The sequence below is a fragment of the Aplidium turbinatum genome, chromosome 1, assembly GCF_918807975.1.
Source record: "Aplidium turbinatum chromosome 1, kaAplTurb1.1, whole genome shotgun sequence".
NCBI lineage: Eukaryota > Metazoa > Chordata > Ascidiacea > Aplousobranchia > Polyclinidae > Aplidium > Aplidium turbinatum.
Window position 1 is genome coordinate 53,599,732 of NC_137472.1, and position 12,328 is coordinate 53,612,059.

General features: G+C 37.9%; 1 protein-coding gene across 1 annotated transcript; it reads right to left on the bottom strand.

Annotated features, from left to right (window-relative positions):
* Positions 1–4,261: 4,261 nt before the first annotated feature.
* On the bottom strand, positions 4,262–5,526 carry LOC145777872 (large ribosomal subunit protein uL14m-like). The gene is made up of 2 exons (XM_082589238.1): positions 5,359–5,526; positions 4,262–5,051 (listed from the first exon to the last, which is right to left on the bottom strand). The coding sequence occupies exons 1-2, from the start codon at positions 5,421–5,423 to the stop codon at positions 4,532–4,534; spliced, it is 585 nt and encodes a 194-aa protein (XP_082445364.1). The 5' UTR covers positions 5,424–5,526; the 3' UTR covers positions 4,262–4,531.
* Between the last annotated feature and the right edge of the window lie 6,802 nt (positions 5,527–12,328).

The window sequence follows — 12,328 nt, forward strand, 5'->3', positions numbered from 1 at the left end:
ACACCATTCTATGGTCATAAAAAAGTTAGTAGGCTATAGCACAACAATCACGCATAGGCAAAACTAAGCCCTTACTTTTACTGCTACCAGAGAAATTATCAAAGATAATAACTGCAACTTACATAATTGTTTTATTCTACTGTATTTGCACAAATCAAAATGTTAATCATATTTTTCTCCATAGTCCATCAAACGCTAAATAAAACTAAATAAAACTTTACTGTTTCCTTTTTCAGATTAGTTGGCATCCATTGATCAGCACTGTCACTGTAGCTTACTGATAAGAAACATATGAAAAAGCAGATTACCTCGATTGTGTTGGTTACAAAAAAAATTCAAGTAGGCAAGTTGATTCTATGAAAAGCGTGTGGGAGAAATTTTTTTGCCTGTTTGAGAAAGCAGACAAATTAAAGCTCAAAATTTCTATGTTTGCCAAAAGAAAACAATTTGTTGAGGTGATTCGTAAGATGGAATTTACACAAAGCAGCTGATTGCGAACTGTAGTGAATAACGTGCTCGCCTCTGAGTCGATGGACACTTAGTTTCGATATCCTTTTGGGTCATACTTGAACCCTTATAAACAATCAGCATCATTTTCTTCCTGTTTAGCATTAAAGGATGGGTTTTTGTTTGCCTAATAATAGGCCTATAGGCTACCTTTTTTCACTCAAACTCGCTGCCTCATGAAGCGCTGACAAGGCCGAACACCTGCGATGTATAAACTCATAGTGCTGCTCAGAAAACACGCACATTGTAATACCATTGCTGTTCCGACTCCTTTGCAGATGAAACGTCATGTGGCAAACTGTGTTTTCTGGCAGGAAATGGTAAAGCATTGTGTGGGCTACATACAAGACTGTGTTCTGTGCTCGTTGCGTTCTTCTTTGAACCACTATATTATTGGGCTACAGTTGTGTTGTATTAACAATGATAAATTACAAAACTCCCACTATGATAAATGGCAACTAAAACTAATCCCAAATCTAGGACAACTTCCACTAACTTTTAAAATTTATATTTTCTAAAATGTGTAAAGTTTTAATAATTAAAAGATTTTCAAAAAGCTTTGGATGTCCTTCAACTGTGTTAAAGTTGTTTTTTCTTGGTTGTACGCGCTAGAAAAGTTCTTCGTTTGACTCCATCCGAGACAGGGATTTATAGAATTACGGAATGACCAACTGGGCTACTTTTCAAGAGGGTAAAGTCCTGCCAGATATTTTTTTGACATTTTAAAGCAGTAATCACACAAAGCTTGCCTATTTAAAATTAACACGAAGTTTAAAGTTGCACAAAAGAGCTGTATTTTAAGTTTATTTTTGTCTAAATGTTTAATAATATATTTTTTTCCGCAAAGCTCACTGGTTAAGCTTTGTAAGGAAATTCATTTTTTTAATGCAAGGTAACAACTAAAAATTGCTTTGTCTCAATTTTGTGCAACTTTAACCTTCGGGTTAGTTTTAAACAGGCAAGCTTTGAGTAACCACTGGTCTAAAAACGACAAAAAAATATATTGAATTTTTTCTAAAAATTTAAAAAATATCTGGTAGTAGGCCTACAATAGCCTCTACTTGTCAGATAACGTAGCCTGGTTGGTCATCCCGTAATGTTATGAATCCCTGTTCCGAGAGCATGTACATTCATCCTAGAGGCATGACACTTAATCACGTGCCTGTACGTGGGTGCCAAAGTTGATGTGCTACGTCATCAAAATGCCAGAGAAAAAACACAGCATTTAAGCTTTTTTGAAAAAAAAAACAGTTTTTACTGTAGGCTACTACAGCCATGGACAGCAATAGTTACAAACAGGGACTCATTATGATGGTCATTCCAGGCCTCGAAATTCGTTTTTGTTGACGGCGGACAAACGTGTCCGGTCTGAGCAGCTATCTCGGCGGACATATTAAGTCTCACGGCGGACACACCAGTTTTAACGTCGATCGTCATACTTAATCCCTTCATCTTGATAAATCTTAGCCATTTGAGAACCATAGCTACGGTTTAGGCTCTTTAAAATTTCAGCAAAGTTACTCTGAAAGGCTTTCATCAGACCAACAACGTGCGCTTGACGCCGTGTACCTACTAAATATGGTGATGATGATTGTTAAAAATTTGAATTCTATGAACTTTTTGTGTCTGATGCAAAAAAATAATAAAAAAAGTAATACGCCGCATAACTGATTAACTTCCACCGAACGAGGTCGTGTGGCTTCTTGCGTCACAATGCTCTGGGCACGAGTCGGAAAACTGTAACGCGTAACGCTACTATTTTCTGATGTGCAAAGTTTCACTATAGGCTTTTTTCTTTAGGTTTATTTTTACGTGTCATATGAGCGAAAATGACGAAAAGAATAAACAAAACATTAGAAAAAGCACAATTATTTTTTCCCCTCTCCGTGATGCGGTCGCCTTTCCAAAATAGTATCAGTATTCCACGAGACCACGGCAGGGTCGGAGTTATAATCAGCGCAGCCAAGGCCATCCAAACATATGCGCATGATGAGAGCTTCAATAGCATCGATCTTCAAAGACGTGCGCCAATCTCCACGAGATCACTGCTTGTCGTTAAGACACGTGATACCGAGATCTATTCCGTGTCTTTTCTCCAGACCGGCTAGTTGAGGGAAAAGCGTAAATGCGAGCTCTTCTTTAGCGATGAAATATGCGATTTCAAACAACCTCGTAATTTTGATTTTTTTTCGTTGTCGCTCATATTGTCGATCGCCTTGATGATCGGAAATTGGTGGCTTGTGGAGTAAACGATGTGTTGTGATCTTTGACAGAGCTAATCCTTACATTCGTTGTTCCTTTAATATATGTGTCTATCACCACTAAATTTCCTAGTAGTAGGTTCATCGCCCTCATTCTTACTTTCAGAATTTTCCCTGGGCCTTTTCTTTCTTACTGTAATACCAAAACTTAAGTTTTGCCGCATCTTGCTGTAGTAGCCTACTCTTATAATCTAACTTTGTAACCAACCTTTCCTTATCAATATTACTCGGAGATCAAAGCCAGACATTGTGACATAAGACTTGAACTAAGCTGCGCGTGATTAGTGTAGAAGTACCGGTACGGTACTCCCATCGATTCTTAGTGAAGAATTCACCTTTGTTACGCTGATTCAATGTCATCAATCGTTGAAGCAACGTAAAATTCGAAAGTTTTTTTGCTTGAATGGAAGCCAAGAGATACAGTATTAACTTTTTCTAGATGCGCGCTTGGAATGCGATAATTTCGCATTCCCAGCGCAAATTATATTCTTGCAACAGTTGTTCGTGCTATGCAATGACGATTTGTATCGCTAGTTTCTGCGATATTTCTCGGCGGACAAATATGACCGATCGAGAGGGTACTTCCCGCGAACATCACATGCTGTGACGGCGGACATGTCCGCCGTGAATTTCGAGGCCTGTCATTCTGCAAGTTAGGGAAGCATTCTATTCCCTTATCTGACAATAAGCACTAGCGCAACTAAAGCTTTATGCAAGTGGCCGAACATTGCTGAAAGAAGCCGGCTAACCATATTTTAGAAGCAAATGCATTTTTGACTTTTATCAACTTCTTGAACAAGAGATTTCCATTTAGACGAAATAGGCTGCCTTGTTCTCCTTTTGCGAGCATTTTCTACACAAAGATGGTTCAGTAGTCTTTGCGAAACATACAGTAATCGACATCACAGAAGTCTACATTGAAAAGGCGACAGGCTGCATTGTTGTTGTGATCAAAATTCAAAAAATGGAAAAATTTGCATTGACAAGCAAAACTAGAACAAAAATAAATAAAAAAAAAGTCCTCAAAGTCGCATAAAATATGACTTCTCAGTTCTGACACGCACGTAGGAGCCAGGGGTGCCAAACTTTTCAATCAGTCGAAAACTTGGGCAAGAACTTTCAGCATGTTTCAAAAACTTCATTAACATTGAAGTTACTTTTTGCTCAAATAATGATTATGCAAATGTCAAATAAAATGCATCCACACCCCTAAACTAATCAATTAGTTGAAAATTTGGGCAAAATCTTTCAGCATGTTTCAAAATTTCATTAAGATTGAACTTAATCTTGATTTTTTGTTCAAATAATAGTTATGCAAATGTCAAATTATTTGGGCGCATTTAGTTATATTTGGCGAAAACTTTTTCGCACCTCCAAAAACTAACTTTTTCCTATGCCTACGCGAGACTGTCTTGTTTGTCAAAAAAAAAAAAGACACTCATCTGTACTGGACTAGAAAAGAATTGATATGCAGAACAGAAAATTTACATATCGTTAAGCCAGATTTTATTGCCTGACATGCTTTGAGTAAACCAATATTGATAACATCACAGGCATTTTGGTGACAGCATCAAACCACCACCAACAGTTAGTGAAGATGAAAATCCGAAAATTTTCAAGAAAAGTTTACTGTTGTTAAATCTCTAAATCATGCAAGAAGAATCTATCGCTCCAACAACTGAATCGTTTGTCTATTAATTCCAAGACCCAGTTTGCTCGAGATGGAACTTGAGCGCCATTACCAGGTTGAAGTGTAACGTGTTCTACACAAAAGTGCTTGTAATGGCAATGATTTTAGACATTGAAACGGGTCGTTTCTTTTTGGGATCGTAACCACGCAGCCATGCTGGTAATGGTACAGTTATTCTAGTGCCTTCAGGATTGCCGTCTTTGTCTATGACTATAACATTGTTAGTATCTGTCCTTGCTTTCATCACACCCATATGAGCTCGCTGGCCCACTATGAAGACTCGCTTCATTGCTCCGTTTTTCGTTATAAGTCCAATATCTCCAACACAGCCAGTATGTCTTCTGGTCTTGGTGTAAATATCAATTAATCGAGCTGCTCTTATCACAGGTTGTAAGGCGCACGGGCTGTTGTCTACAATTCGAACTCTGGTCAGTTTTTGAAGAGCTCGCTTATATTTTTTTGGATCTCTGTTGCGATTTCGAATATTTGACGGCCCTTTTTTATGGCCAATCAAAATGTTGTCATAGAAAGTGTGATTGTCGTACGTGTCACGATCTGGAAGGAGCTTTGCAGACGATGTTCTAAGAAAGAATCTGCAGACAAAATTTTAGTCACTTCAAAGTGGTAATACATATAATTTAAAGTGGTAAAAATAAGTTATGATCACTTTTGAACATTAGCTTAAATGACACAATGTCAGAACACACAAATCCAGAGTGTTAAACTAAGAAATTTTGTTACACTGTCAATAGTTATTTTTTCCTAAAAGTTACAGAAGTACAGTGTAAGTTTTTGATGTGTAATTCAGTAACAAAACAAATACAAGGAGGCTGCATTCAACACGTGTTAACTAGCTATATTTGTCCATAGGCATAAAACATGAATATCAAAGTAAATTACCTTTGGCAATAATTGAAAGAACTTGGTTTGATGACCTTTTGTGTGCACCGAAGTAGTGCTTCCATTGCAGATACACTTCAATAAAAACTATTTATTGCAATTAGTCAGCATTCAAGAAAAACTGCTAGCCAATGCAAGTAAGTAATAAGTATAATATATTGTATAACTTTAGAGCTGAAATAAGAAAAAATTAGTAAATGAGATTTTTAACACAAACAATATATACAAAGCGTAGGTGCAGTAATAGATTTCTAAATAATAGTTTCACCACGGGTATAGAAACTACTGTCAACCTTGCTAAGTGATGAGTCAATACCCACATTTCACAAAAAGTTAACTTTATTTGATAAACTTAACTTGATCCCAACTTGAAATCTAGTGAGCAATACCACATTTAGCATCAAAGTGCTCTTAAAAGTCAACAGACCCTGTTGGTTTCAAAGATACAACTACTTTTTTAGCTAAAGATTATTAATTATTATGTCCTCTTTTTATCAACAAAATTGCTCCCTGATTTCCTTACGCCCAATATACGGTAAGTGCTCATACAGAAAAAGGGGAAATATTTCTGCAAACTTTCATAGGACCTAAAATATATAAGTATCATCACCATCATCGAGTTTTGTTTTTTAATGTGCAGGTCTTGCAGGGCATTTCTACACTCATAGGCATCACTCCAGATGACTGGCTAGCTGCACGCATGGCAGATTGCACATCGACTCTCCACTTCTCAAGATCACAAGAGGGATCACAATAGATTCCATTCTCTACAACTTTTTAGTGTTAAATCGCTTCCTAAGTTAATTTTGGATGCAACCTATTCTGTCCAGTGAACACTTCATAAATAGAACAAAGCCGATGTCGCTGATCGTAGTTTCCGCAAACATTTTAAAATTTTCCCCATGAATTATTCAATGAATTTTTATGGGCCACCACAAAATAAGTGTGACTAACCCAAACCCTAATCTTAATTCGATAACCCTAACCCGAAAGTGAGGTTCGGTTTATCAACTATTATTTCAAGATACTTAGCGTCAGGGTATGGGATGGAAGACATTTTTCCATCTTCCATCCTGAGATGTTCTTCCATTCCATCTCAGAAATCTCTTCCATCTTCACATTTTGTGATCTCCGCGTTGAATATGCCACAAATAAACCTAAAAACCATGAAAGTGCTAAATTTAAGCTAAAAATTTAACAGCAGCATTTTCCCAAGATCTTTTCAAAGGAAAAATTTTAAAATGTTTGCGGCAACTATGATCAGCGACTTCGGCTCTGTTGTATTTTTTTTTCTTGATTTTTTCAGGAGACGAAATAGGTTGCACACGTTAATTTTGGCTGACCAACCCCATGCCTTCCTGAAATTTGTGTGTTGTGACCCAACTTCAAAGCACCATTAGGTTTTTCTACATGCCTATACCAGCGGAACAAGCCTGCTCTCTTTGAAGGCATGATCGATGTCAGCAAGACCTAGTTAATCTAGCAACATGGTTGATCACACTGTGGTCAGGTCTTTGGCTTGGCTCGAGTCGAATCATAGCTTTGTCATTGCGCTGTAGACAATAAATATTTTGTCTACTTAAAGCCCAGGCCTCAGCGGTGACGAGCATGGTACTCTGCACATAAGCATTATACACTCTCCAAAGCGTCTCGTAAGACAGGTGACGTGATCTTAAGACCGGCAACAGTTCTCTGAATGCTTTTACATGCGACGTTACTGTGTAATCGCACCCTCCTGCTCCAGAAAGTACATCTCTAAGATAACGAAATGAGCTTACAACTTGCAGTTTTTCCTGTGTGACTTAAACATCTGTATGATCTGTTTGCGTTCTTCCATCGACGCATGGACTGTTCCTGGACATAGCAAGCATTTAAAGTCAGGGTCTTTAGTCAAGTGATATAATTGACTGTATCTCTTATGTACTCAGTTAAAAAAAAACTGGAATTTGCACAGTAGCCTAAATGATAACTGGAAATGCCGCCTTTGCTAAAGTTTGCAATTTCATAGTTTTCCTGCCATGGCATCATGTAAATCTCAGATATCTCCATATTAGGGTTGCCAATTTAAAAAAGAGCACAAGCTCATGCAAAATGTAGCCCAAGTTTTTTGGGCTTGTTTGTTTGTTTGGTTTATCTTTATCCTGCATTGCGAGAAAGCGGACTTGAGCGCTATGCATCGGTGTACGCCTTCCGACGTACACCTGACCCACGCTGCAGCCGACGGCAATGTCTGTTTCCGGTTGTCTACTCTACTTATGACTTAAATTTGGTACTACCCATTACTCGAAATCGATCACTGGGTAGAGGCAATTATCGTAAAGTTTCTTGCCCAGAGAAACAACAGCAAGTGTGGGTGGCTGGAGTCGAACATGCAGGCTCTCGACTGCGAGCCCAACGCGCTAACCACTCGGCCACTGCTGCTGACTTATAAAATGGAGCCCAAGAAAAGAGATACGGTAGGCTATTATATTATTGATTGAATCTTTATCCTCGGACTGGGAAAAATTCTTGCAGAGCTTAATCTTGGTAGTTTCGCATACTTGTAAAGGTTTTGAACCGGGGTTTTGAATCACTGGCGCAGGCCCGGTCACTGAGATTGATAGAGTGAAGTTTCCGATTGTTGAATTCTTGTTGGCGGGGAATTATTCCATCCATTAAATGCCGCTGAATGGAGAGCAGTCCTCAACGTGCGTTGCTCAAGTGCACACCCCAAGAGTCGAACCAGCGCCACTTGATCTTGAATCTTCTTCGTTTCAGAAGTCACGCGCTAACCAACTGAGCTACAGTATCGGGGCGGACAAAATTCTTCCAGAGCGCTTAACCATTAGTCCTAAATTATAAGTGTTTTTCCAGCTCTTCACATTTCTCAGAGGGATTGGCAACCATGCATTCACTCTAATGTTTGATAAAACAACTCAAAAAAGTACTAAACACAAAAAATGGTTTATGCAACATAGCACAAGCTGCACATCAAAGAAAGATAGTATAGCTTATGACACGTACTGGAAGGATACCAGAAACCATCAACATCACAAAGTACTAAAAAATCAATTGAAGTTTGTTTACTTCTTTCATCAAGTCAACTCAGTCATATGTTTAATTGTTTTTAAAAATATTTTTCTTATAGGCTTGAAAAGGGTTGTATGACTAGCCGAAAACGTTAGCTTATTGCTTTTTTTTGTTTTAATAATGTAGGCTAATTATAATTTTATATTTTTATAATTTATTTGTTAAATGTAGTGTTATTGCTGGGTTATATCTGTCTGTGGTTTTGTTATCCTATGATGTTTAAATTCATTTTTGTTATAGACATAGCCTACTTTATTATAAAAACACTTTCTGATTACTAAAAATTATAAGTCGAGTACAATTGTGTGGAAATAGTTTAATGAAGTTGGATAGTCAAATTAGTTCGGATGTCCATCACCACCAGGCAGACAGAATTTCATTAGACAGCCAATTAACATTTAAAATCTCAATAATACCATCTTTACACGTAGCCTAAAATAAAAAATAGTTACATTTTTCCATTTAAAGCAGCTTAGATGGAAAAATACAAAATCTTTAGGAAATGACATATACGTTGAAATGGTTCACTTGTTAGGAAGGAAAACGTGTTTGGCATGATAGGCTATTGGATTACTACAGTATAACTGGGGGCTAAAATACTCCCTTGTAGCAAACCATTTTTCTGCTGTTTCCATCTACTATTTTTGCCACAAAAGTAAACATAGAAACAGCGATTGTAGGCCTATCAGCTTAGTGAATCGAAAGTTCTCCGTGATATTGAGGATCTTTAAAATGAGGAGACGATGGTTAATAGTGTCATATACACTGCAGATAGATTTACAAAAACAGCAGCAGTAACGGAATCCTCTTCAAACCAGGGGCGAGTTTAACTGATGGGGGGGGCCCTGTGCAAAACATTTTTTGCGCCAAAATTTTTACAAGGTAACAAGTCACCCACACCGTTGCTAATGCCTTTTCGCCAAGCTCAGTCACCACTTTGTGACAAAATTAACCTCGAAAGAAAAAGGAGACATTTTGCAGAAACTTTAAAGGCTGAGAGTAAATAATAATAATAGCCTAACACAAAATCACATTTTTCCATGTCGGGGGGCCCTTCAAAAGGGGGGTTCGGGGCAACTGCACCATCTTCTCTCCTTAAATCCGGGCCTGCTTCAAACACATTCTGTAGCCTACATGCTGTGTCAGATTCAGGAGTTGTCCTGTGCAGGATTTACCAGGTCGGAAACCTGCTTGTTCATTAATGAGCTGGTCTTCTATGAGAGGTTGCTGCAATCGGTTTCATATCAGCCTTTCAAACAACTTGACATAGCAAAGATATAGGGCGGAAGCTTTTAGGGTCAGTTGGGTCTTTTCCTGGTTCCAACAAAGCAATAATTTTGGCTTTTCTCCACAGCTTAGAAATTTAGTTACAGCTGAGGCAGTTATTGTAAAGTTTTAGCAGCCATCCGAGAGTGAGAGAGAAACCTTTTATTTCGTCTGTTGCGAGAATAGCAAGGTACAATATCATTATAGATACACAATACGAATAAAATAGTGATTGTACCAAAATGTTAAATTAGTTCTGTTCGGATGCCATCTAATCCAGCAGATTTACCTTGTTTTAGAAATTCAATGTTATTTCGGCCATGGGTGTACGGGAAGCATATTTTTTGGGGGTGCGAAAGAATTCTTGCCCAAATACAATCAACTTTTGTTGGTTGGCATTATTTAGTTCAGGCCCTTAGGGGAATCTTTAAGCTAAACGTGTTACACGTTGTTTTTTTGCATATTTTTGCAGTTGATCAACCTAACTTTGATTTTAGTGGGTGCCGCAACTTTTTGGGTCACGTGATCACCCCCCAAATCGGGGATTTCCCCAGAAATCACGTTTCAGCTTTTGTTACGTCATTTTTGTGCAATTACATATTTGATTTTTGTATATTTTAACTTAAAAAGCACATACAAATAAGTGAGACAAAATAAACACAAAATAATTTTACTGATGACGTCATTGTGACGTCATCACATATATTTTTTTGCTTTTTTAACCTATTTTGGTCGTTTGCTGTTGGTTTTAGTTGGAGTACCGGTTACTAAAACCATTTCACAATTCCTAAAAGTAGTTTCGTCATGATTGCATCTTTTATGACGTCATCATTACATTATTAAAACTAGACAAGTTCAAATTCAGGAACCAAAGGTAAGTTTATTCCGAAAAAAGCGATCAAATACTCTCATTATAAGTTTTGCAAATGCTTAAAATTTTACAATTGCAAGCAATAACAATAATTCCAGTACAGTATGACGCAATAACGACGTCATCAAGGGAATAACCAGAAGAGCAGCTACCAGGGGTGACTTTCCCTTTTGGTCATGCCACTTTAAAATTTAAAATAATATGTAGGCCTAATTATGATCTACAAATCAAATTAATACACGACCCCAGATGATGCAATGTCAGAGTCTTAACCCTGTCAATTCAAGATGAAAAAACTAGCGGTTTTGGATGTTAAACTCCTACCATACGTAATTTGATGTTAAAAAAATTCGTGTACGACAAGTTTTTTCAAGTTACAAGATAGAGTTTAGAAAGTCAAAAGCATTTCTTGAATGATCAGTGTGGATTGGAGATGAAACGTCAATGTGGATTGAAGATGAAACATCAGAGAGGATTGGATATTTTGTGGTCGAATTGCATGTTTCGTACTCGCATGAACAAAGATTCGTGCATTTTATAGATTTTTTCTTACAGGAACATCGAGAGCCACAAGTAGACTGACAAAACGGAACAAGCCGATTTGCATCATTATGTTTCCAACCCCAAGCTAAAGGAGAAGGTAGTTGCTGAACATTTACGAGGCTTGATTTCCGTATTTCAGCTTGATGGATCGCTCTGCGTGTATGTTGCATCAGAGCAGCTGACGTTGGTGGCAGCTTTTCAATAGTGCAACCATTGGTAAACATCATATAACGGCATTCGTCTACATCCATGATAGTAGGACCATTGCCATAAAGAGCTATGACATACTTTTGTATGTCATTTATAGAACTAGGTGAGCTTGAGAAATTCAGAGAGTTAAATAAGCCACACATTGCGGTAAGATTAAGCATCCAACAATCCCAAGCCTTTTTTTCCAAAGACGAAACAGTATCACAGATTGTGATAGCATAAAACAAAGGTAAAGAAGCGCAAATCATCGGAGATTGAGGTAAAGATGAAACAATATCATGGATTGGAATGAAGCGAGTTTTTTCTCCAACTCCAAATTCAACCCATAGTTTACAGATTTCTAACTTGTCAAAACACGAAATTGCAATAATTACCACATTAGTATCTACTGTTTTGACTATGGCATCGGATTTTCCATGTTTCACATGGAGAAACATTCGGGTGTCTGCCTCTTCGTGATCACATGGGGAAACCTCAGACATGTCCAATGTTTGATTGTTAAGAGCTGTATCTAACGATGTTACAACGATCGTAAACAAGTTTGGATCGACTGAAGTTATCACAGCTTGTTGAACCAGTTGATATAACGCAGTTTTGTTGCTGTCATTTCCCAAAAACTCAGACCAGTTGAGAGGAAGACGAGTATTACTTGTGACAGCCACGTAACATCCAGACCCTGTTTCTTGCAGAGGGTAAGCCTCAAATAGCTACTGCCATCACAGAACATGCCAGCAGTGTGATGTCAGCCGATTATGAAGTAGTGAAAGAATCTGCCTCGAAAACCGATCACTACGTCATTGATGGAGGGTTCTTGTTGCATCGAGTGCCATTGAAACTGGAGACAGTTATGGGTCTATTGCACAGTCGTATGCAGATTTTACCATTCGTCATTATCGCTTAGCAACGGTGGTCTTTGATGGATATGGTGGTCCGTCTATCAAAGACAATACCCATCAAAGACGCGGCATGAACGTCCACCCGGTTGTTCACTTTACTGTAGACACCAAGTTC